Source organism: Theropithecus gelada, chromosome 5 (genome assembly GCF_003255815.1).
Source record: "Theropithecus gelada isolate Dixy chromosome 5, Tgel_1.0, whole genome shotgun sequence".
Lineage (NCBI taxonomy): Eukaryota > Metazoa > Chordata > Mammalia > Primates > Cercopithecidae > Theropithecus > Theropithecus gelada.
The window spans coordinates 110,721,820-110,745,960 of NC_037672.1; the positions used below are offsets into that span (position 1 = coordinate 110,721,820).

General features: G+C 35.0%; 2 protein-coding genes across 41 annotated transcripts in view; one reads left to right on the top strand and one right to left on the bottom strand.

The window, feature by feature from the left end:
• Positions 1-24,141, top strand: part of ANK2 (ankyrin 2) — a 706,278-nt gene that overhangs the window by 512,208 nt on the left and 169,929 nt on the right. For all 40 annotated transcript variants that reach the window (XM_025384698.1, XM_025384687.1, XM_025384674.1 and 37 more), the window contains 2 exons: positions 5,737-5,835; positions 8,473-8,571. In XM_025384698.1, coding sequence (XP_025240483.1) covers positions 5,737-5,835; positions 8,473-8,571 — 198 coding nt within the window. The remainder of the gene's footprint in view (positions 1-5,736; positions 5,836-8,472; positions 8,572-24,141) is intronic.
• Positions 15,860-16,428, bottom strand: LOC112624254 (protein archease-like). Its single transcript, XM_025384712.1, has 2 exons — positions 16,068-16,428; positions 15,860-16,014 (listed from the first exon to the last, which is right to left on the bottom strand). Exons 1-2 carry the CDS (start codon positions 16,426-16,428, stop codon positions 15,926-15,928), a joined length of 450 nt encoding a protein of 149 aa, XP_025240497.1. The 3' UTR covers positions 15,860-15,925.

Here is a 24,141-nt window from a genome sequence, read left to right on the forward strand (position 1 = left end):
GGTTTTTGTGTTATGGAGGCCAGGGAGACATAAAGGGGAGGAGGTTTCAAAGTGCAGTTTCTGAGCCAGAATCACCAACTAGTTGATAATTCAAAATGTTCAGTTCAGGATTATATGAATTAATGCAATTAAGTGCTTAGAACAGACCCTTACACAGAAGAATAAACTGTGATATGTTTTAGCTATTATTTAAATGATTTGCTGCTCACTTTTAAATTTAGTTTTTACATTCCTTTAAACCAAAACTATTATAACAAGTAGTTCAAATAATTTTTCTTCTTTGAGCCTTATATAAATGTTTTGTTTTTATACATGTTAAGCCAACTATTAAAGAAATAATTTACCTATATAATCTTAAAAAATTAATTTAACCAAAGAAATGAGAGACTGCATGAAAATGGCATTTACATAGGAGAGTTGAGGCTGGGTATGGTGGCTCACGCCTGTAATCCCAGGACTTCGGGAGGCCGAGGCAGGAGAATCACCTGAGGTCAGGAGTTTGAGACCATCCTGGCCAACAGGGTGAAACCCCGTCTCTACTAAAAGTATGAAAAAAATTAGCCAGATGTGGTGGCACGTGCCTGTAATCCCAACTACTCGGGAGACGGAGGCAGGAGAATCACTTGAATCCGGGAGGCGGAGGTTGCAGTGAGTCAAGACTGCACCACTGCGTTCCAACCTGGACAATAAGAGCAAAACTCCATCTCAAAAAATTAAATAAATAAATACATAAATAGAGTTGAAATAGAGTTCAGTAGTAAAATTGCAACTGTCTGAATTATTGACAAGGGTGACTACTAATAAACCAAGTTCCTTTTACCCATCTACTTCCTAGGTTTTATTGTAATTCAAAATACTTTTAAAAGATAAATCACTTTTGCATACATTAATACTTTTGCTAGCCTAGGTAAACGTATATTGAACTCAAAAATGCTCATTTCATCTCATCACATTTAGCCAAATCTTAGTGATGGAACATTGGCAGAGCTGTGGATGGGGAGAGCGGGAATATACACATGTATTACTGTTTGCATCTAACTAGGAAATAATAATACCTTACATTTGTTTATTACTTCATACATTACAAACAGAATTAACCTACACTATTTTATACTCTTAAATAACTATCTGAGGTAGGCAGAGTAGGACATTTTCCCTTTTTACTATTGAAGAAACCTTAAATCCTATTGTCAGGACTGGAGAGCCAGCATAGGAGCTCAGATTTCCTGTTGCCCAATGCCTGTGTTCTCCACTCTGCCACTGTCCCTCTCAGAACCCCAAATATGGACATGATTTAGCCAATATTCTCAAAATGAAGAATTCTGCTTCATCCCATTGTCAATCCTCTTATTTGCATCACAACACCCATCTAAAATGAAAATTAAGTTCAGAAAACTCAAATAAGCCTACCAACAAAACCATTTCTTTTCTTTTTTAAAAAATTTTACTTTAAGTTCTGGGATACATGTGCTGAACGTGCAGGTTTGTTACATAGGTATACATGTGCTATGTTGGTTTGCTGCACCTATCAACCTGTCATCTAGGTCCAACAAAACCATTTCTAAATGTCCATTATCCTCCCTTAAGTGATCTTTGTGAGTGCCAATGTTTCATTTATTTGATCTAAAAGGTTATCTAGTTTCCCCAAGATGACCTCCTGTCTCAGGTCTTGACTAAACTTCTTTAGCTTTTTTGTAACCCAGAGCATGCCTGCATGTGCACACACACACAGATGTGTGTGTATAAAAAGTTTCACCAAAAACCCCTCAAAATCAATACTTGCCACCCACAGTGCACTCTGTTTTTCTTTATGCTACTTCATGATTTGAACCATGCTGATTAGCAGTCCATTAGATTGAATTTATGACCAGTTTATGCATCATGACCTACAGTCTGAAATACTGGTTTAGCATTTAATTATTTTAAATAAAAAAGCATGGGTTTGGAAATCAGATAGATCTGAGTTTGAATTTTTTGCTCTTCCTCTTATAAGTTATAATGATCTTTGAGGCAAATCACTTGACTTCTGAGAATTTTAGTGTCATCATCTGTAAAATATAATAAAATATGCTGTAATATAATATATGTAAAATGTAAAATGTAATAGTGATTCTTACATCATTAACATTTCTTATTCTTTCATTCATCAAATATTTCTCAGCACTCATAACCTCTTCATTTTTCTTGATTTTAGTAAGATTCCGCAGACTAATTTTTACAGTTTTTTCTTCTCTCAGGCTAATTCACTACCATATTCAGTGTCATTCCCTATATTTTAGGGATTGTATTATTTAAAAAAAAAAAAAAAGCCCTTGATAGGGCTAGACAGAGAGAAAAGATCAGTGGCCAAAAAGGGAGCTACCATCCAGAGGCGCTAGACGGGACCCCACTATGGATGAAGTGGAGATCACGAAATGGACTGTATAGAGTGGCATCTTCAAAGCGTTCTTATTCTTTCACTGTGAAATAACCAATAACCTGAACAGCCAAATTCCAAATCTCATTGTAAATATTTTTAAATTAATGAAGGCTTAGTAAATACCACATTAAATTATCATTTGGGGATTTAAAAGAAACCCTTGAAGACCTGAGAGTAACTAATAAAACAAATATCTTCTTGTATCACCTATAGTTTGATTTACTTTGTTAAATCAGGAACCTGTGGAGACCAGCCAAGGACACAGTCAGTTCAGTTAAACTGTGTCTGACAAAGTTGGTGCATCATGTACTTTGCTTTTCCTGATCTTCATAAAAAACTAAATACATCCTTAACCCCACCACAGTGAATAAGTACCCTTGGTTTAGAGAAGCTGCTGTGGAAGAGATGGGAAAAGTGCAGATAAAAGATATATGGGTGTAAGGAGTGAGAATGGATAGAGAACATGTAAATGTGTCATTTTCATTTTTAATTTGATTTTTTCTTCATTGTATAGATTATTTCTTTTGCCATTGTCATTTTTTTAAATTATTTTTTTGCCATTGTCATTTATACTAATGGCACAGTGAAATTGTAGTAATATTTCACAACTATTTGTATCTACATTTATGGCACGTATTTCATCTTGAGAAGAGTTCTTGACTTAGGGGAATCTTGACACTGAAGTCCGTTCAGAATGGTGGTGAGGACTGAGAGGCCAAGTTTCACTTTCCTTCGCAATTACTGCCTTTGGATGTGCCCATTTTCTCTCTATCTCTTTCTTCTAACCTCTTTCAAAAGCTTTCAAGAGCTCATATATTTTAATTGGCTTCTCCCAAATATTTACATTTTCATATAATTTAAAATGTTATATAAGTTAGTTGTACTTTTCTGATATGCAAAAGACTTACACTGTGAAACTCTTAATTCAACATGTAACATATGCAAAGCAGGGCAGCCAGAGATCTGAAAATTAAATCATTGACAATATATGCTACTGTGTAGTTGATTTTCAGTTGTTTAATAATAAGTATTTGGGGGCCAAATATTTATGGGGACAAACATTACATAATGTGTCTTTACTTCTCCCTTGGAACCCAGCACTGAGAGCTAAGCACTTAGTGGGCACCTAGCAAATGCTTATGGATTAACAAATAAGTTTGTATTAATTATGAATTTATAATAAGGTGAAAAACAGTTTGATGGATGATGATGCAAACATTTAACCTTCATGTAAGTTTAGCTGTATCTTCTTGAATCTGTTCCTTAACTTCTCCAAATGGACTCCTCTGTGGTTTTTCTGTATATATCAGAAACACTCAAATGGTTCCATGAAAATTTTTATTGGCTATCTGTTCTACCTGGGATCATCCACTAGCTTTATATGATCATACAAAGGCAGTCAATGGAGAAAATATTTCATAAAATCAGCAAGAGAAATAGTGAATAGAGCTTATTATAAATCTGATTATGAACAAAATGTTAAAATACTCTTTATAAAATTTGATAGAAGTGCTAAACAAAAAAGATAACTTTGTTCTTTAGGATTAATGTGTGCATGGTTGTTTCAATGTAGCATTATCATCTTTTTAAAAAATCTACCTGATATTTTTAGCCATTTTAATGGTATTATATGGAAATAGCATTATTCTGAAGTTGTGGTATCAAAGATGATATCACTCCTGGAACTCACAGATCTGCAAAGCCCAATATCAAGCTCACAATAAGAACTCAATAAATATTTGCTGATTGTGTCAAAAGACTAAGTTTGTATTATTTTATCAACATTAACTTACATAAAGTCAATATCAATGACCTATCAACAGTAGCCTGCTTTGTTGTTTCCCATTTGGTATGCAGTATATATAAAATTGAGAGATACTTAAACCATTGCTAGAAATGAGTCTGACATAGTGAAACTGATAGATATATAGAACATCGCTGGAAGTGAATCTATACCGTGATGCAGCTTCCCCAAATTACAATGTTAAAATTATTCTCTCATAAATGTACATTTCAATAGAAGACTGTTAGATAGCACATCTCTGAACTATAAATCTGATCATATTACATATCATTATCATGCCTTTTGTCTCTAAATTTGGAGGCCCTATCAAGAATATCAAGACTGTCTTGGTTCTCTGACTGTAGCATCATAATAAGATCATTTTATTGACTGACTTCAACTCAGTAGTCAGGAATTAAAAATGAAATATTATTATTATTACTATTAAATGTTACAATATAAGAAGAAGGACAGTTTCTATAACCTTCGTATTTAGTACAACTTTTTCTTTTTTACATTACAAGTATGACTCATGGTCATTCTTAGATAAGTACTCTTCTATAACAATCTACGTAATGTAAATAATTTCTATATTCCATTTCAACATCCAAAAACATTTATGATTAGCTTCTGAGATTATTATGAAATAACATTTTGTAGCATTACTTGAGTCTATATGATATGTGTAAAACAGTGTATTTCAATTTGCATGGGAAAATGTTAATTTATTCAGTATCAATATTAGAATACCATCTGTATAAGACAAGTGGGCTATGGAAGCTAATAACTGGCACCATGAACCAGCTGCCAAATTGTCACTTTATTTCTATTGCTCTGTTTAAGCTTTACTACTGTGTCAGTTGAAGACTTTAATCCTTGTTTTGAAGATGAAGAAACTAATATTTATTCTGTTTTCCAGGTTGAATTAACTTAATACTTTCCTCTTAAAAATTTGTTCTTGATTTTTAAAATCATATTAATTTTCTTCTAAGTTTCTTCCAAATTGTTGGTCAGTATTTTGAGTCACTGAGTAGCTAGTTAGAGTGAGTTAGTTATAATATTAATCAAGGTATAACTGTTGTCTATAAATCCTAGGAGGTGTGGAGTACATCTTCGTAAGTGTGAATAGCACTTAGCAGAGTGCTGCTTTGAGATACAAAAGGACTGAAAAAATCTAAAGCTGTACATGTTCCAGAAAGTGGGCAGAATTTAATTTTGCACCAATACAATAAATGATATAAAATTGTTCCTTTAAATCATTTAAAATATTTAGAGATTTCTTAGTTAAAAAAAAATTTGTTGAAATGTAGTTGCCAAAATCCATGTTTCTAATGAATACTTACCTTATTGCCTCTCTGAATCAAAAACACTGAAATTAGTCTCTCCTAAATTAATAGATTCAAGATTCTAATGCAAAAAGGAAAAAAAAAAAAGAAGTGATCAGAGTCTGTCTGTTCTCTGGGTTATATGCTTGGCAGGACACTGTTTGCCTCATTACTTCACTTCTTAAAACCTTGTTTGTTTCTTCTCTCAGAATGGACTCAACGCTCTCCATCTGGCTGCCAAGGAAGGCCACGTGGGGCTGGTGCAGGAGCTGCTGGGAAGAGGATCCTCTGTGGATTCTGCCACTAAGGTAATATTCATGCTGGTAGAATATTTTTTTCCTTAGAAAAGTGAGAATTATTTAAAGCTTTTCATTTTCATGTATTTTTTTAGACAAGGTCTCTTTCTGTTGCCCAGGCAGTAGTGCAGTGGTACAATCACGGTTCACTGCAACCTCCACCTCCTGGGCTCAAGTTACCCTCCCACCTCAGCTGCCTGAGTAGCTGAGACTACAGGCGTGCACCACCATGCCCAGTTAATTAAAAAAAATTTTTTTAATATAGGTGAGGTCTTGCTATGTTGCCTTCCTGGGCTCTAGCGATCCTCCTGCCTCAGCCTCCTAAAGTGCTGGGATTATAGGCGTGAACCACCACACCTCACCCACTTAAAGCTTCTTTTCCCTCTTGTACATTTCAGAGGTTGGCTAGAATACCAAGATTCTTAACCTGCAGAATTAAAATTAAAACCCTCTCCATTAAACTCTGCAGAGTGAATTGTTTCATTTAAAGACTTATGGGACATGAGTCTGAAAAATCTGTAAACCTGGTTTCTAAAATTTTATCTTTCCCCCTTTGATTTACAAAGAGGATGAGATTCACATAATCCTTTGTAGACAGCAGCACCTGTTTTCCTATGGTTAATTCATTTTTTAAAAATAAACTGATGTGGGAAATTTCTCTATGGAAATTGAACAAGTAATTTTAAATGTATACATTCAGTTTGGTATGAGACTATGCAGAATCCTTTATACTCTAATAAGAAAAGAGATTTTGGGTCATGGATTGAATTATCAGGGTAATATTAGATTTTATCATCATAATGTGTTTGGTAAGGAAATTGGACTCATTTTTAAAGAAATGCACGGAATGCTTGGTAAACCAGAAACTGTTCCTTGATGCTGCTTTTGCTAAAAAATATTTGAACTTGTCGACGATTCTTTTCATAAACAACATACATTTGAAAAACTATCGTCAATGGCAACAATCTTTGTCTCTTGAAGGTAAAATTTTATTTGGAAAAATACAGTGCTAATCAGAGCCAAGCCTGCTGACCAAGCCTTGAGTGTGATAATATGGCTGTGGAAGATGCAGAGAGAGAAGTCAGACACTCTGGTCTCTAGATGGGACACTAGTCTTATCTGGAGTAATCAAACAAAAAAAAAGTACAAGAATAAATTAGAAATACGGCCAGTTAACCTGGGATTCCAATGCCTCATGCATAATTGCCAAAATGTGCATTGGTTCTGCTTGTAGTATAGTAAACGGCAATTCTAGCAGAAATTAAAAAACAAAAACTAACAATTTTTGGCAATTCCACAGAAGTAAACATGTGAATTCACTATATGCAATACATTTCTTACTTTGAACATAAAGAGAGAGTAAACATTTTTATTAACATTTCTCTCTGGCACATCAAATACATTTTAAACAAATATTTAAAGGATATCTATTTGAAGCCCAGTTCACTGGCTCACATCTGTAATCCCAGCTACACTGGAGGCTGTAGCGTGAGGAGCACTCACGTGAGCCTGGGATTTTGAGGCTGCCACTGTACAACCCCACCAACATCTATTATTTTTTATCTTTTTAGTAATAGCCATTCTGACTGGTATGAGATGGTGTGTAGTTGCCCACGTTAATATAGTGTATTCATTAAGCCAATTATTTTTGCTTGCTTAAGTGTTTATTACTATTTTTGTTTTTCCTTTCTTCTAAACTCTATTGATATTTTAAAAATTAGGCTTACTTTTAATCATAGATTAGAATTGTAGAATTTCCCAGAAAAGAATCTCATGTTTTTAAACAGAAAAAAACTGAGGCCCCCAAATATTAAGTGAGTGCCTAATGCTCCCACAGTGAGCTGGAGACAGAAAGAGAACTAGAGTCCAAACTTTATGGCCTGGAATATACTGGTTTCTTTTTTTTTTTTCTTTTTGTTATTTATTTTAATCATCACAGTTATTTTTAATCTCTTGGCCTTTATTTTCACAAAAAGTTTAAATTATTTTTCATTGGTTTTGGTGTTGTGGCTGGTAAATTTCGATGTAGCAAATGGTAGAAAATCATTGGTACTGTTATGATTTATGTAAAATTTATTTTTCTTATTCCCAACATATTCCCAAGTGCCCTAGTAGCTGCAAACACAACTATAAGCTGTCCGTTTCTCTACCACTAAAAATTCCTAGGTTTCTTTGCAAGGTGAAAGAAACTCAATGTTTCAGTAAACTTTCTTTTTAGTTAATATTTCTTTGCAGTAGGATTCTTTAGTTGCTGATTAAATTGCATGAATCTCATGAGATACTGACACATACACACACACCCCCTGCAAATTTTTGATTCTTTAGTTGTTGATTAAATTGCATGAATCTCATGAGATACTGACACATACACACACACCTCCTGCAAATTTTTCATTCATTGAAAACAGTCACTCTGTGTTAACACTAACCAATATTGTGAAAATAGAAAAGGAAGACACTATATGAGGTGGCCAAAAAGTTTTTTTTTTGATGGTAAAAAATAATCTCTTCGTAAGTGGCCTACTATCTTGATAAAATAACAGATTTTAATCGGTTACAGGGATTAGCGAAGTTGAAAATGCCTGCACATTTTGATTTCTGCAAAATTCAGAAACCTTGAACATTTTCTATTTTGTTTCTCCAAAACAGAAAGGAAATACTGCTCTTCACATTGCATCTTTGGCTGGACAAGCAGAAGTTGTCAAAGTTCTTGTTAAGGAAGGAGCCAATATTAATGCACAGTCTCAGGTATTCCATTCAGATTTTCCCTGATGTACATACATTTAAATTAGAACAGTTTTGTGAAATTGATTTAATGGGTTTAACTAGCTGTTTTACTGATAAATTTATTATAAGTGCTTTGTTATTTATTTTAGCCAAATTATTTTATTAACTTTTATGATGTTTATTTTTTCAACATATAATCTCCCTTTTAATGTAACTTAGCACTTGACAAATGTAAGTCTATCATTGTCTCTAAGTATTTTTCAAAAGAATATAAAGTGCTTTTTTTCAGAATGACAGTGATATCTGAGAAATATGAGTTATTCATGCAAGTTTCGTGTTACTCTATAAAAGTATTCTCTTTCTGTAAATTGAAAATATTCTTGAAAGATTTACATTCCAGTGGAAAATCTGCTATAAGGTGGGAATAACACAACTTTGGTCACTTTACACCCCAATGTGAGCTTTACTAATAATAAATAGGAAATGTATGGTTTTAAAATGAAATTAAGAAAAAAATTACACAATAATTACTTAATCAAAATTATACTATAAGCTTGATTCCCCCCCCCCTTTTTTTTTCTGGTGGAAAAGGGGAGAAAACATTGTTTTGCCCAAAGCTTTACTTTTGATATCTATTATACCATGTATGCATGTGGGGATTGAGAAATACATCTTTATGATAAAATTCATTCTCTCTATTTTTAGGGTTTTCTCTTTTGCCTTTCTGATAACACAGACTATATCATGGAGGTTATTAGCAAAATACGCCAGCTCTGTTCCATCTGTTCTTTGGGATAACCTCACCAGCTTGCCTTTGAAGGCCATTGTGTAGGAATATGTATTAACTATATAGTTCATTCATTCATTCCCTAGGCATGGCTCTAGTTCTATAGATGGCACAAGTTCTGGACCTAGAAAATACAAAAGGCAGTGGTTAAATCAGCCCTATTTTCTTTCATTTTAATTTTGGGAAAAATCTGTTGAAATTATGATAGATAAGACATTATTTTTATTTTTGTAATATCATGCTATTTTAATTAGTCACATTTTTTTTCCTTACAACTCAAACATTCAGTTGGATGCATATCCATGTTTTAACATGTATTGAGAATATGCCTTAGTCTAAAACCCTTACTAGATGAAATTTTTATAATTTGGTACCTTCTGTAAAGAACATCTGTATTTTTATAAAGTATAATAGCATTTTAGGCTTGGAGAGAAAGGTCCCTGCAGAAGCTACTGCTCCACCATAAGTGATTCAAAACTTCTCTTTTTTAAACTTTATTTTGTTTAGATTCAAGGGGTACATGTGCACGTTTGTTACATGGATATATTATGTAATCAAATAGTGAACATTGTACCCAATAGGTAATTTTTCAACCTTCAGTCCCCTATCCCCCTCCCCACTTTTAGAGTCCCTAGTGTCTATTATTTCCATCTTTATGTCCATGTGAACTCATTGTTTAGCTCTCACTTCTAAATGAGAACATGCTGTATTTGACTTTCTGTTTCTGAGTTATTTCACGTAGGATAATGGCCCCCAGCTCCATCCATGTTGCTGTAAAGGATGTAATTTCATTCTCTTTTATAGCTGCCTAGTATTCCATGGTGTATATGTACCACATTTTCTTTATCCAGTCAACCATTGATGAATGCTTAGGTTGATTGCACGACTTTGCTACTGTGAATAATGCTGCAATAAACATAAGAGTGCAGGTGTCGCATGTTTTCACTCACAGGTGGGAGTTGAACAATGAGAACACATGGACACAAGGCGGGGAACTTCACATGCCAGGACCTGTCGGAGGGTGGGGGCTGGGGGAGGGATAGCATTAGGAGAAATACCTAATGTAGATGACAGGTTGATGGGTGCAGCAAACCACCATGGCACATGTATACCTATGTAACAAACCTGCACGTTGTGCACATGCACCCTAGAACTTAAAGTATAATAATAATAATAAAAAAAGAGTGAAGTTGTCTTTTTGATGTAACGATTTCTTTCCCTTTGGAGAAATACCAAAAGTGGTATTGCTTTGGGTAGTTACCCAAAGCAGTAGTGGGATTGCTGGGTCTAATGGTAGTTCTGTTTTTAGTTATTTGAGCTATCCCAATGCTGGCAAACCTTTCTTTATATCAAGAGAACATCTTTTTGCTTTAGACAGAGGTTCTCAAACTTTAGTCTGCATCATAACCACCTGCATGGTGTGTTGAAACCCATGTTTCTAGGTTCCTCCCTAGAGTTTCTGATTCAGTTCTGGAGTGGAACCTGATAATTTTCATTTTTTACAAGTTCTCAGATGATTCTAATGTTACTGGTCCAGGGACCACATTTGTGAACTACTGCTTTAGCAAACATGAGGGAAAACTGGGTGTAAGATATTGCAGTAAGATTCACAAGGTATCGATTCAACTACATGACTGAATCAATAATGTACTCATAAAGCATGAAAATGAAGGCCTGGTTAAATTCAGTTGTTCATTGGAGGTTCTCCTAACTTTGACAGGAAATTCGCCTACACATCGGTAGGCGATATTAAAATCTGTGAAAAGAGCGTATTTTACTTTTCTCAAAATGACGAACATAGTGTTGTTATAAAAGTTGACTAGTAGTAAATGCTGCAAGGTAAATGCTTGTTAAAGCTATGATACCAGTTATTACACAGTAGTTATTGGAAACATACATACTTTGGAGGCTTTTCAAGGAGAACAAGCTAAAATCATTTAATCATAACTTGCTTTCAGAGTCATTGAGGCTTTTCTTTATAAGACGTAATCATGCCATATTATAACAGATCTTAAAAGAAGGGTGGTATCATTATTAAGATGTTAAAATAATCCCATTTGTTATTTATACTATTAGGCCAATTTAAAATTTATATTACAGAGGATTCTGACAAATAGCTTCAAACTGACGTCCATATTGTGCGACGTTTTAGAGTAAGAAAAATTAATAATTAAATTTTAGAATATTTTTCTAATTGTTTTTCTAAGTCTTTTGATGCAGCCTATGACATTATTTCCTGTATTGAATTTATGTACCCATCATTAATAGTTGAAAAAAATTATTATTACTTAGAATATTTTATAATATAATGATTAAAATTAAAATACATGAATTTATATAAGAGGGTTGATTATTTTGCCCGTGTGTGTGAGCCAATCCCAAAACTGATGGTTTCAGGGCCATTGAGGGCTGATTTGAGTTCCTCCACAGATATTATTTCTCTCAGTACTGTCTTACATAAGATACAGGGTTCTTTATGTGACAATACCGGGTATCAAGTGGATGGATGGGAGACATGCTCATGGCAGTTAAACAGTCTTTTCCTTTTGAGAACCAGAAAAAGGACATAGGGATCCTGAATGTACAACATAATGTCTGAATTTTGTATTCAAGTGATACCTTCTTCCACATCTTTCTAAGAACATAATTTAAACCATTGAAATGCAGAATAGTCTGAAATTATAGGAACATTGGCAGCTGCATAGTACTATGCCTTTGGCAAACTTCCGAGTTATTTGGAAACAGACTGCTAAAGTTATTTTTGAATTAGGAAGATAACAAATTTTCTGAAAAAACCTTCAAGGAATATATTCAGTAAAATTTTTCGAATTATAGGTTATGGGGAAATACACACTTAGGGATTTTTCTGCATTTTGCATATAAATTATGAGATTCATGTGAGGCTTACCTCCACATGACACGGTGCCAATTTTGGTAGAGGGTGTCCTTAGTTCATTAAGAGTTCCAGAACACCAGCCGGATCAACTTCAGTACTTTAAATGATATAGTGTAATTGATTTAGTAACAATGAACATTTTTCTAAATGTTTTTCTAAGCCTTTGATAAGGCCTATGACATTATTTCCTGTATTGAATTTATGTGCCCATCATTAATAGTTGAAAAAATTATTAGTTGAAATAATTAGTTGAAATAGTTGAGGAAATTATTTTCGTTTCTTTGTCCAGCAGTGGTATCAGTGTGGCTCCTGCTGGGCCAGTTCTTGGTGTGATTTTAAGTATTGCCCCTGACCATGTAGCTCTCTGGCTTGGTTCTATGGTATCCTGGATTCAGTGGCATGGAGGTCTCATTCACAGTGCCGGAATTATGGAGTTAGAAGTCAGATTATAGAGTTGAGGAATGTTATTTGCTTTGAAGATGATTGTTTGCTTTCTGAAAAGACAGTCACTTGCAGAAAATCTTTAGTAGACATCTCATCCTCTAAATAATCCTACATAAGTGATGTTGGGGTGATTTCCATCTAAGCTGTATGGGACATTTATTTGATCACTTTTATAACCTGCAAGTCTGTTAGACTCAGAGACATGACGTTAAAACAATTGTTCAAATTCTATATTGTTATCAAAGAAACTCTACTTAGAATTTTTTTTTTTTTTTTGAGATGGAGTCTCGCTGTGTCTCTCAGGCTGGAGTGCAGTGGCGCCATCTCGGCTCACTGCAAACTCCACCTCCCGGGTTTACGCCATTCTCTGCCTCAGCCTCCCAAGTAGCTGGGACTACAGGCGCCCGCCACCACACCCGGCTAATTTTTTGTATTTTTAGTAGAGACAGGGTTTCACCATGTTAGCCAGGATAGTCTCGATCTCCTGACCTCGTGATCCACCCGCCTCGGCCTCCCAAAGTGCTGGGATTACAGGCTTGAGCCACCGCGCCCGGCCAGAAAATGTTTTAAAAATATTCTTAGAATCATGAGTTTCTTTAAATACTTGTAGCACTCTTTGTTGACATTTTGCCTATTGATATCTGCCTATCTCTGATTGCAAAAAAAAAAAAAAAAAAAAAAAAAATCTATAATTTCTCCAAGATGGTAAACTTCTTGGGAGCAGATAATTTTTTCTCACACTTCTTTATAGTTTCAGGATTTTGCATAATACCTTGCACATATATGATTGGAGGATGAAAATATGCATGTATACTCTTTATGTATAAATCTTAGCTTTGTTGTGTATTCCAATCACTCTTAACAGTAGACAATAATAATAATAATACAGGTAATAACGTTGACTGCCAGGCATTGTCTCTAGTGTGTTGTGTACATTATCTCTTTTGATCTTCCTTTACTTTATCATTATTGATGACAAATTGAGACTCAGGTGGCTCATTTACTTGCCCATAATCTTCATCCCCAGGCAACACTGGTTCTCATAGTTCCCATAACAGTTCTATCTTCTCTACAGATCTCAAAGAATAATTTTTAAAATTCATTTTTCTTCTAGCCCAAAGCCTATTCAGGTCCAAATAAGCTGATATTCTTAAAGTAGAATCTATGTAAAAGGTTTAAGATGGAATTTCTCACTTAATATTTTTTATGAACTATAAATGCCTTGCAAAATGTTCAAAAAATGAAAAATATTCTGCTGTTACCACCAAGGAAATCTGCCTTTAGGATTTCCCCGTTATTATTTTCTCTACAAAAAAATATAATTTTTAGTTCTCATGTAAGATAATTTTTTTCTTTAGTTACTAATTATGAATATATTCTCTAAATGTAAAATCATTAATCAGAAGGAGCACGCTAATAAAGCAAAATTGTCTTAAAATATCTGTTTTTATTATTACAAACGAAATTGGTTTATATAATGTGTATTGTTACATGATAAAAAGAAGAAAAGGCAAACTAGATCCTGGACTAGACACCATCATCAAACATGAGAAGCTAAGCAAAATTTTGGAGAATGGGTATGGTAAATTTCCCATTCATTTAGGAAAAGGTGGCTTTTTTTTAGAAGAAGGGAAGGACTAGAAGTTCTCATGAGACTCCTCAAGAAGTTTTTGTATGGGGTGGTCAGTCTGCATTGGAGAAATTTCATTGTCACCAAACTACAGCCCAGTAATAATATCTTGCATTCAGACCCTTAATGTTAAATTGTATTTTTATTTATTTAATCTCATTTATAATTATGTGAATCAGCAATGAATAGTCTCATTTTAGACATAGAAAAATTTGAGGCACAGGTAGGAAAAGCAAGGTCTCATAACAGTTAGTGACGGAGCCACAAACCTATGGTCATTGGTACGGACACCTTCCTTCAAATAATCCTAGGTATACCTCAATCTTTCCCACTAAACTACTTTAACTAGGGAAGTCCAAAACCCTGCTTCTCTAGGCACTTAGATGCTATTATAACTAAGAGGCTTCTGCAAAGCTAGGCAACTAGTGAGTAAAGAGATTCAGGTGTACTGGGAGAGTGTATCCATAATCTGGGCTTCATTCAACCATCCACCTCTTAGACTGTTCTTCAAACAAAAAAAATTTTTTTTTAATTTTTCAAAAATTCTTCTTTTATTCTCTAGTTATACACATATACTCACCTTCAAATAAAATTCCACATTAGAAGGAAAGGTCTCTTTGTAAGGCATAGTATTGACTTTTTCTTATGAGAAAACAGGAAATATCATCAGTGCTTTTAAAAAAGCGTAAGAGAAAATCAGGGCTCTATCTAGAGAAGTCTAATTGTTTCTCTATAAAAACCAACTGGAATACAGGATACCTGTCCTATAGCAACCTAAAACACAACCTCCCTTGATGTACATATAGAAAATATGTCTTGTAGCCGGGCGCGGTGGCTCATGCCTGTAGTCCCAGCACTTTGGGAGGCCGAGGCGGGCGAATCTTGCGGCCAGGAGATCGAGACCATCCTGGCTAACATGGTGAAACCCCGGCTCTACTAAAAATACAAAAATTAGCTGGGCATGGTGGCGGGCGCCTACAGTCCCAGCTACCTGGAAGGCTGAGGCAGGAGAATGGCGTGAACTCAGGAGGCGGAGCTTGCTGTGAGCCGAGATCACGCCACTGTGCTTCAGCCTGGGCTACAGAGCGAGACCAACTCAAAAAAAAAAAAAAAAAAAAAAAAAGAAAGAAAGAAAAAAAGAAAATATATGTCTTAACCAACTTGGAAGAAAAACAAAATTCTGTGTGTGCAAATATATTTTTTCAAGTTACTCTTTTTTCAACCTGGATTCAGCCTCAGGCTACTGCTGACATCAGTGCTCCTCTCTGGGGTGAGGCTGGAGGGCTTGCATTGCACTGGAAAGGCATGAGGCACCTACTGCCACAGCAGAGAATCAAAGGACCATAACTGTCCCTTGGGGATTAAAGAATTCTTTAAAGTCTGATTATTTGGGGAACACAGACCAAGGCTGTACCCTGACTTTCCCTTTCTGAAAGTCACACTTTAACTAAAACATTTCTGTTCTACAAATTTCCACGTGTCAAAAGATGCTGTAGAATTTAATTCATAGTGTCTTCTCAAAAGGAAAAAAAGGAAAAAAAGAAAGCAGTTATTCATAGGAGTCTTTTCTTTTTTGGTGTCTTAAATGTCAATGATCACAAAAACCTCTGGCTTCCTTTCATCGTAGACCTGCATTGCTGAATATGTTATTGCTTTGACTTCTGTTTCCTGAGGGTGCTTGGACGATGAAAATTCTTCTCCCCACCCAGTTGATCATAATTTGAAATTTCTTTGATCAATACTAAGTACTTTCACTTCCCGGGGTATGAAGAATTCATCAGCACTGAACTTATAAAGCCATTCATCCAAAAAGTGAAACAGAAGAGACTGTAAGTCATCTCCTTGGGTTTCTACTTCTACTGTTTGGAGGGGCTCCACTGTCCCAGTATCTGTCATGTAACCAAACATGGCCATTGCACATTGCTCGAATGCTTCCTCCAGAGTATCTCCCCACGCGTGTAACTGGACATCCGCTGTATGATCCAAATACTCATACTTCCTATTGACTGGCGGATACTTGGCCTTGATCGCCTTCTGTTCCTCAGTCAAATTGTAATCTCTAACATCTTCCTCTTCCTGCGCCATCACTGCAGGATTAGACACTCTACTTCCACCCTTCATCCGCCGGACTTCGGCCCGGAGTTCCAAAATTTTTAACATTACATGTAAGACTTAAATATAATTTCTGAAACTGTTTGGTGATTTCCTTTTCAATTCATTTTTCTTATCTGTCTCTACATTCTTCTACTTGTTCTTGGAATATCTTGTTTCTGTCTTCTCATAAGGACTCTAGAAACAGATTTTTTTCCTTTTCATCTTATTTTAATGTCAAGTGAGTTCAAACAAGATGTTCTCACTTGACATTTTTGATATCATATCTTACGAAAATTTATTTCTATTTTTATTGGTTATTTTTGCCTGTTTTGTGATTAATACTCTTTGTTCTTTCAATCCTGAAAATATTGTTTCAAAAGAAGGCTTTCCTATTTATAACTCAAGCATGATTATGTGATTATTTTATTAGCTTTTGTATTTCTACAGACCACGACTATTAATGCCAGTTGCTGAACTAATTTTTAAATGTTTTATGGAGACAGGGTCTTGCTATCTTGCCCACACTGGTCTTGAACTCCTGGGTTCAAGCAATCCTTCCATCTCCACCTCCCAAAGTGCTGGGATTATAGGCATGAGCCACTTTGTTTCTGGTTTTGTTTTTGGTTTGGTGAGGAGAGTAAGAGATTATGAATGCCATTTGAACTGCTTGTTACATTCCTAAAGGAAATCTAAGTGGTTATTACATCATTTGATGTAAGTGGTTATTAAAGCAGTGGACTCGAATGAGACTGCCAGAGCAGTGAAGCCAGTGAAGGGGCAAAGGGCATACTTCCCCTTCATCCTCTGAAGACTGGCTAAAAATCAAGTAACAGAAAGGCAGGTTAATAGGAGAAAAGGAATACAAGTGTATTAATGTACACGGGAGCCATACAAAACTATAACAACTCAAATAAATGGCCAGATGATTGATACTTTTATACCATTTTGAGAATACAGAAAGAATAGCGGCCTGGAGCATGGCAAAACAAGTTATGGGAGGGAGAGAAGACGAGGTCTGGCTAGCAAAGGAGGTCTTGTTATACAGATGAAACTTCACCAGTAGTAGTAGCCCTTGGAGAAAATAGATGGTGAATGTTTCTCTCAGACCTTTGAAGGTGGCAGACACTCAGTTCACTTTTTCTAGATCCGGACAAGGGAGGGCCTGCAGAGAAAGCCTGGCTGCATCAATGCAGATTCTCTACAGTTGCAAATCTAGCCCCTTTGCAGGGCTACTTCTTTTTGCAGGCCTTCTGAATGGCCATCTCAAAATATGTCAAAGAAGAATATTTGTTATCGAACCAAACTGGGGCCCACTCACCCTGTACAGTAATGCCAGATATCCACACCGAGGTTTGCAGTGGGAGAAAGGAAAGTGTTTATTGGCAGGGTGCCTAGCAAGGAGGATCAGGCAGCTCATGCTTAAATCCTGACCTCCCTGATGGCTTGCAGGTAAGGATTTTTAAAGGCAGTGGTAAATTTCAGAAAGCAGAAGTTACAGGCAAAACTGTAAATCAAAACATGGGGGTTCCACATTGGTTTTGGCCTAAAAGGTCAGGGTATCTTGAAGCGGGGGACTTATAGGTAATAGATTTTCTAATTTGCAGTTGGGTAAGGAAGAGAAGCTTTGTTTAAAAATGTCGGGTCAGTAGAAAAGAATGTTAACCTGGGTTCATGGGTGTGACTTTTTTCAGGCCCCTCAGGAGGAAATGTAAAACAAAGGATGTTGGCCAGAGTTCAGTCCCCCATTCTCCTTTACTGGGGGCTTCTGTGCCAGCAGGTCTATTTGGTGTGGGTCTGGGTTTCTGAGAAAGAACTGAGACATATGTTAAGATGTTAGCTTTTGTGCCTATAGGAGAACCAAACATCTCATGATTCTAGCTTCGTTGGCTGCTATTACGTTCTTGCTCATCAGGTTTCTTATTTACTTCTCAGGGCTAGCTAGTGCCTGGAATTTCCCTTGAAGGAACTCAAGATTGTCCTTTATTTCTATGCTTAGGGGGCCTGCAGGTCCCTAAGAAGGGGTCCCTGCTCTGTCTCATATTTTGGGGATAAAATATTTTGGTTTCCTTTACCAGCAAGAGATAGAAGAGGGTTTATGTTTTAGGGACAATTTTCACATTGAAGAAAATAAGATGAAGAAAATTTGAGGCATATGTTCAAAAAACTGAAAAAGTTGTAATAATTGACCGGAGGACTTAGGGTCCTTAGCATAAAATGAGTAAAAAGTAGCAGGCTTGGAAGAATTAAAATGAGAGCTAATCAAGTCCAGTGATATCAGCATTTGATTTAAACCTGGACTGTCTTCAGTTTAGCAATGGTTAGCAGCAAGAATCCAGAGTCAGATAAACTAGATTTAAATCCTGCTTCCATCACTCACTAGCCTTGTGACCTTGGACAAGTTACTTCCCATTTCTGTGCTTCAATCTGCTTATCTGTAAAACAGGTAAGGAATAATTACAGTACATAAAACTGAGTTTTTGTGAGGGTTGAAAGAAATTATTATGTAAAGCGCTTAACACAATCCTTAGCACATAGGGGCACTCTACGTTAGTTGCTGTTGTTACATTTATTATTTTCATTGTTAGCTTCATGAGCATGGGAAGGCTATTATACTACCTTTGTGGGAAGCACGGGATCAGTTTTTGTTGATTCTTTAGGTCCTGAATTACTTTCCCTCCCTATTTATTAGATGTGTTGATTCTAAGGAATAAGAGGACAAGGAAATCTAAATTTCATTCAAATAATTCAAATCTAAATTTACATTTAAATAAAGAATATTGCATTCAAATAAAGAATATCAGAAAGAAGCAGGGGAGAGCAGTAGAAATAAGTATTGCTCAACAAAATCTATAAGGACTGTTGATAGAAGCCTGGTAACTTAACTGATGGAGAAGAAAAAAGAAGAATAAACCAAATTCTATACATTGAACTGTATCAAGATAGTCAGATCAGAGATTTGAAACTTCTATTCACAGGCAATTATAATCTGCCAGACTAGGAAGGGATTCTTGCATCAATGTGAGCACAATGTATCGAGCTAATGATAATTTGTGCATCATTCTTGTTCATAACTCACTAACATTTGACAATTGGACCAGGTGCAAAGGCTTGAGAGGTGACAGCTCTTTTCCTTCTTTCTCGTAATGTGCCATTGATTGCATTTTGGAGTAAGGCTCCACAGACAACATCATCTAAGATGGATGTTTTGATGTTCTTCCTATTTTCTGAAGTTTTTTAAGAAAGATCTCAACCTTCTAGGTTAGCATTGTGTGTTGTGTAGAAGCAATAAAATGTAGACAGTGTTTTAACTATTTTGAAGATAACTTTTCCATAAATAAATGCAAATATTTTGCTTTACTTGGAGAGTGTGGGCCTCTTGCATTCTTCACATATTGTACACTTAACTAAATCACTTCAGTGTATAACTGGAAGGGGCTATTGCAGACATTGTGTCCATAACACTTATTACAGGAATTTGAAATTCACAGGGTCACGTGTCTCATCCAAATTCATGTCTTCTGATATCTGGCTAAATACTCCATATGTTTTAAATATATGTCTGTCTGTCTATCTATCTATCTGTCTGTCTATCTATCTATCTATCTATCTATCAATCATCTGTCTGTCTTAACTTCACAAGTAACATGAATATATTCTATTTTAAGCAATCAAAACAATGCAAAAATATACAGAGAACAAACCTAATTCTCCATTCCCAACTTTCAAGTACGATGGCCTTTCTCAGAAGTATTTTTTTGTTCATTTCTACCCAGTTAAATTCTCTTTATACTATATTATCATGCTTTATAAACAATTACATCTTTATTGCTCCTTGATGGAGTTATCCAGTTATATATGTCTAAAATCCTGAAAAGCATGAGTGAATTTATTGACAATATTTTATTATAGCTTAATACATAATTTGCATAAATGTCAGCATTGCTTTCTTCATTTTATGCAGAGGAAACTGAGGGTTTGGGTAACTACCTATGTACCAAAAGTGATTTGATTTAAACCCCCAAACTTTGATTAATTACATAATCCTTCTTGAAAGATGAAAATTGGAATCTGTATTATATCTTATTTTTTTCAAAGTTTTCATACTTGGTGCAATTACTAATAACTTTTTTTCAGATATTATTCTTTAGTATTTATTTCCTTTCTTAATTGAGAAGATATGCAAAGCCCAATAATTGATTAAACATGGTAAATATAAATTTGTATGCATGTACAATACAGTTCACTATAGCTATTAATACCTATTTATGTGTAATAATTGGAATCCTCTGGTTATTTCTACTCTTTATTTCTACACTTAAAGCTATGAAGAAGAAGTTCTTAAGACTTTGAAATGGCCAGCGATCTCTTTTGACATTGCTAGGCAGCATAGTAAAATGGATAAGAACGCAAATTCTGATGCTAGGTGGTCAAATCCCAGAGGTCAAATTTCAGCTCCTCTGCTTTCTACTCATGTAAATGTGTCTTAGAGTTCTCATCTCTGATAGGGAGATCATCATAACAGTACCTTCAGCAAACAGTTGTGAGATTAATTCATGTTTGGCATTTAGAACAATGCCTGGCAATTTTTTTTTTTTTTTATTATACTTTAAGTTCTAGGGTAGATGTGCACAACGTGCAGGTTTGTTACATATGTATACATGTGCCATGTTGGTGTGCTGCACCCATCAACTCGTCAGCACCCATCAACTCGTCATTTACATCAGGTATAACTCCCAATGCCATCCTTCCCCCCACCCCCCTCCCCATAATAGGCCCCGGTGTGTGATGTTCCCTTTCCCATGTCCAAGTGATCTCATTGTTCAATCGCCACCTATGAGTGAGAACATGAGGTGTTTGGTTTTCTGTTCTTGTGAAAGTTTGCTGAGAGTGATGGTTTCCAGCTGCATCCATGTCCCTACAAAGGACACGAACTCATCCTTTAATGCCTGGCAATTTTAAGAGCTCAATGACTGTTAGCTGTCATTGTGACCAAATTCAGCACTAGTGCAGCCATGCAAGACCAGCCACTCTGTATGCCCACTGCTGCCTTTTTCTGGCACAGTGAAGAACATAAGTCGGTTTGTGTGACTGGCTTGTTTTGCAACCTTCTTAGAATGCTGTCAATTTGAGTATATGAAATTGCATTCCCCTAAACACGATGCCTAAAGACCTTTAAGTAATTTAATTGTTAAAACACTATAGTATAGACATTGATCGCCTACTGACACTTGAAGCTTCAGGCTAATGGGAAAAAGAATGAGGATTCTCATCTTAGATAGACTGGATGGTGAAAATAGAAGTCCAACTAATAAAATGTGTTTTAACCAAATATTATTTTTGAAAATCACTTTCAGAAGGTAATTCTAAGTCTGGAAAATTCTAAATGGAATATCACAAACCTAAAATGTATTGTGTTTACATTTGCTTGTGTCACAATAGTAAAATGATTTTTGAAGCATCTATAATACAATATACCTTAGTTAGAATGAAGTATCAGTGAGGCTAAAGTCACTAGTATAAAAATGTGAAGAACCAACTTTAAATTGCTATTTAAAAGATATCTAATGTTCTTGATTATATGGGCTAGGTTTTTATAAATGTAAAGTTCCATGCAACACCTGCTATTTGGGCAAATACTGTGTGGGCAGCTGTCTCAAATATAAGTCTTGAGAAGGGCTAATTGGTCATGGGTTAGTGTAGTGTTCCACTATAATATAAATCTTTAATTCAATATTTTAATATTTAAGTGATTCATTTATATATGTATATAATTTACATTGATTTAATTTAAATTTTAATTTTCAAATATGCCCTCTGGAATCAGCCTGATATTCCTAGTTGGCTAGTTTTAAAATTTTTAAGTTAATTCCAGATTAAATAGATCAATAGATTAAATTTTTAATAATTATTGAAAATTATCCAACTAGGAATATCAGGTTCCTTGTAGAGGAAACATTCCAAAAACCACTGCAAACATCAGTATTCTCATTAAAGGCAGTAACAAGAAAAGGATTCCTGTTCGTGATACTATTTGACACTGCAATCAATCCCTAGCCAATGCAATGAGAAAAGAAAGAGAACTATGGATATAAATGGAAAAAGAAAAGACAAAATGCTGTTGTATACAGAAGTTATGATTATTTAAATAGACAATCGAAAAATCTACAAATCAATTAATAAAATATTTATTACATTCACTAATTTATTAAGAGCCTGCTGCATATAAAATTCAATACCATGCATCACGGAGTTGTTTTGTCATGGTATTTGACTAAGATTTTCTTCAGCCTAAAGGTCGACATGAATCATTCTGTAAAAAATTTATTACTAAGAGTATTAAGCAGTAAGTTTTTATATATGAGCATGGTAGGTCAGGACTTTAAATATCCTATCTGAAATTAGACTTGTGAGGCACAGGTTAAAGCATCAGAGTGTGCTTGCATGACTAACTTCAACTATATTTTTTATTCTTTTCAAATCACTGGGAAATTTTTGTATAATAATTTTAAAATGCCATGAAATCATATTACTGTGAAAGTACATATTATTTCACTTACAAAAAGTGGCCCTTTAGAATTGTGGATTTGCAGGAATCGAAACATATGTGAACCAACAATGTCATCAAAAGATATTCATTAACTATTTTATTGTACAGGAGACTGTCCTGTATGTTGTCTGAACATAACTGGGTATAGTCTTTTAAATCATACCCCTTAAGCATGTTATGTTTAAATAACATATTAACTGACAGACATGAATAGCAGGAAACATACATAATATAATAAAACCTTCACATTAAAATAAAAAACAACATGGGAAAGCAAAATAAAGACATTACTAAGTGAGGTAAATGCAGGAGCAGGGCACATCCCATTCTACTTCTGAATAGGAGAGGAAAGGCAATGAAATATGTTTCATTAATCCACTATTTGTGACCTTGGGCTTATTACTTAACCTCTCAGTGACTCCATTCCCCACCTGTAAAGAAGGGATAATAGTGTTTACTACATAGGGTTTATACAGAGATTAAATGGGTTAGTACACTTATAGTCCATGTAATAAGTGCAATATAAATGTTAGCCACTCTTCTAATTGTTAGATATGTTTGCATTATCTACTTAAGTTATTGAAGAAATAAATTGATTGGAGTTGAGGACAATATTGCCCAAAATGGCTAATTCTCCATTGAGAGACTGAGAGATTATTATTTTCTGGAGTGGGGAGTGGAGAAAAGATTGTACCAAAGTTTCATCTTGTGTGATTAGCAGCATATTACCTTTACCTTGGTATAACATAGTTTTGGAACACATGGCATGAATGTGAATAATTACAAAAAGGATTTGCTACAAACAGCCAGAAAAAAATGAATATATTCATTAAGTATATACCATATGCCAAGCACTGTTCTAGCTCTGAGGATGCAACAATATAGTCTTTGCTTTGCTTTCTTAACTTTTGGTAAACAGTCAAACTAAAAAAACAAAACAAAAACAAAAAAAACCCACTTTTTTTCTTGTGTTATCTTCATCTACAATTTTTCTATCTTCTATTATTTTATCATAACTAATATTTTTAATTTCAGTATTTAGCACATTTCGAAGGCTGCAAATAAAGGATTATCTACTTAGGAAAAGCCTTTTTTCCCAACTGTTAAATCGAGCTACTCTGTCATCATTTTCTTGTGGTATTTCAAGTTGCAGATTCTTAATCTTCCACCTTACACTAGGAGCAAGCATTTCT

Coding starts and splice junctions, on each gene's coding strand:
- LOC112624254 (XM_025384712.1), bottom strand. CDS start 16,428: ATGAAGGGTGGAAGTAGAGTGTCTAATCCTGCAGTGATGGCGCAGGAA. Junction 16,015..16,067: donor TGATGAATTCTTCATACCCC/GGGAAGTGAAAG, acceptor TTATGATCAACT/GGGTGGGGAGAAGAATTTTC.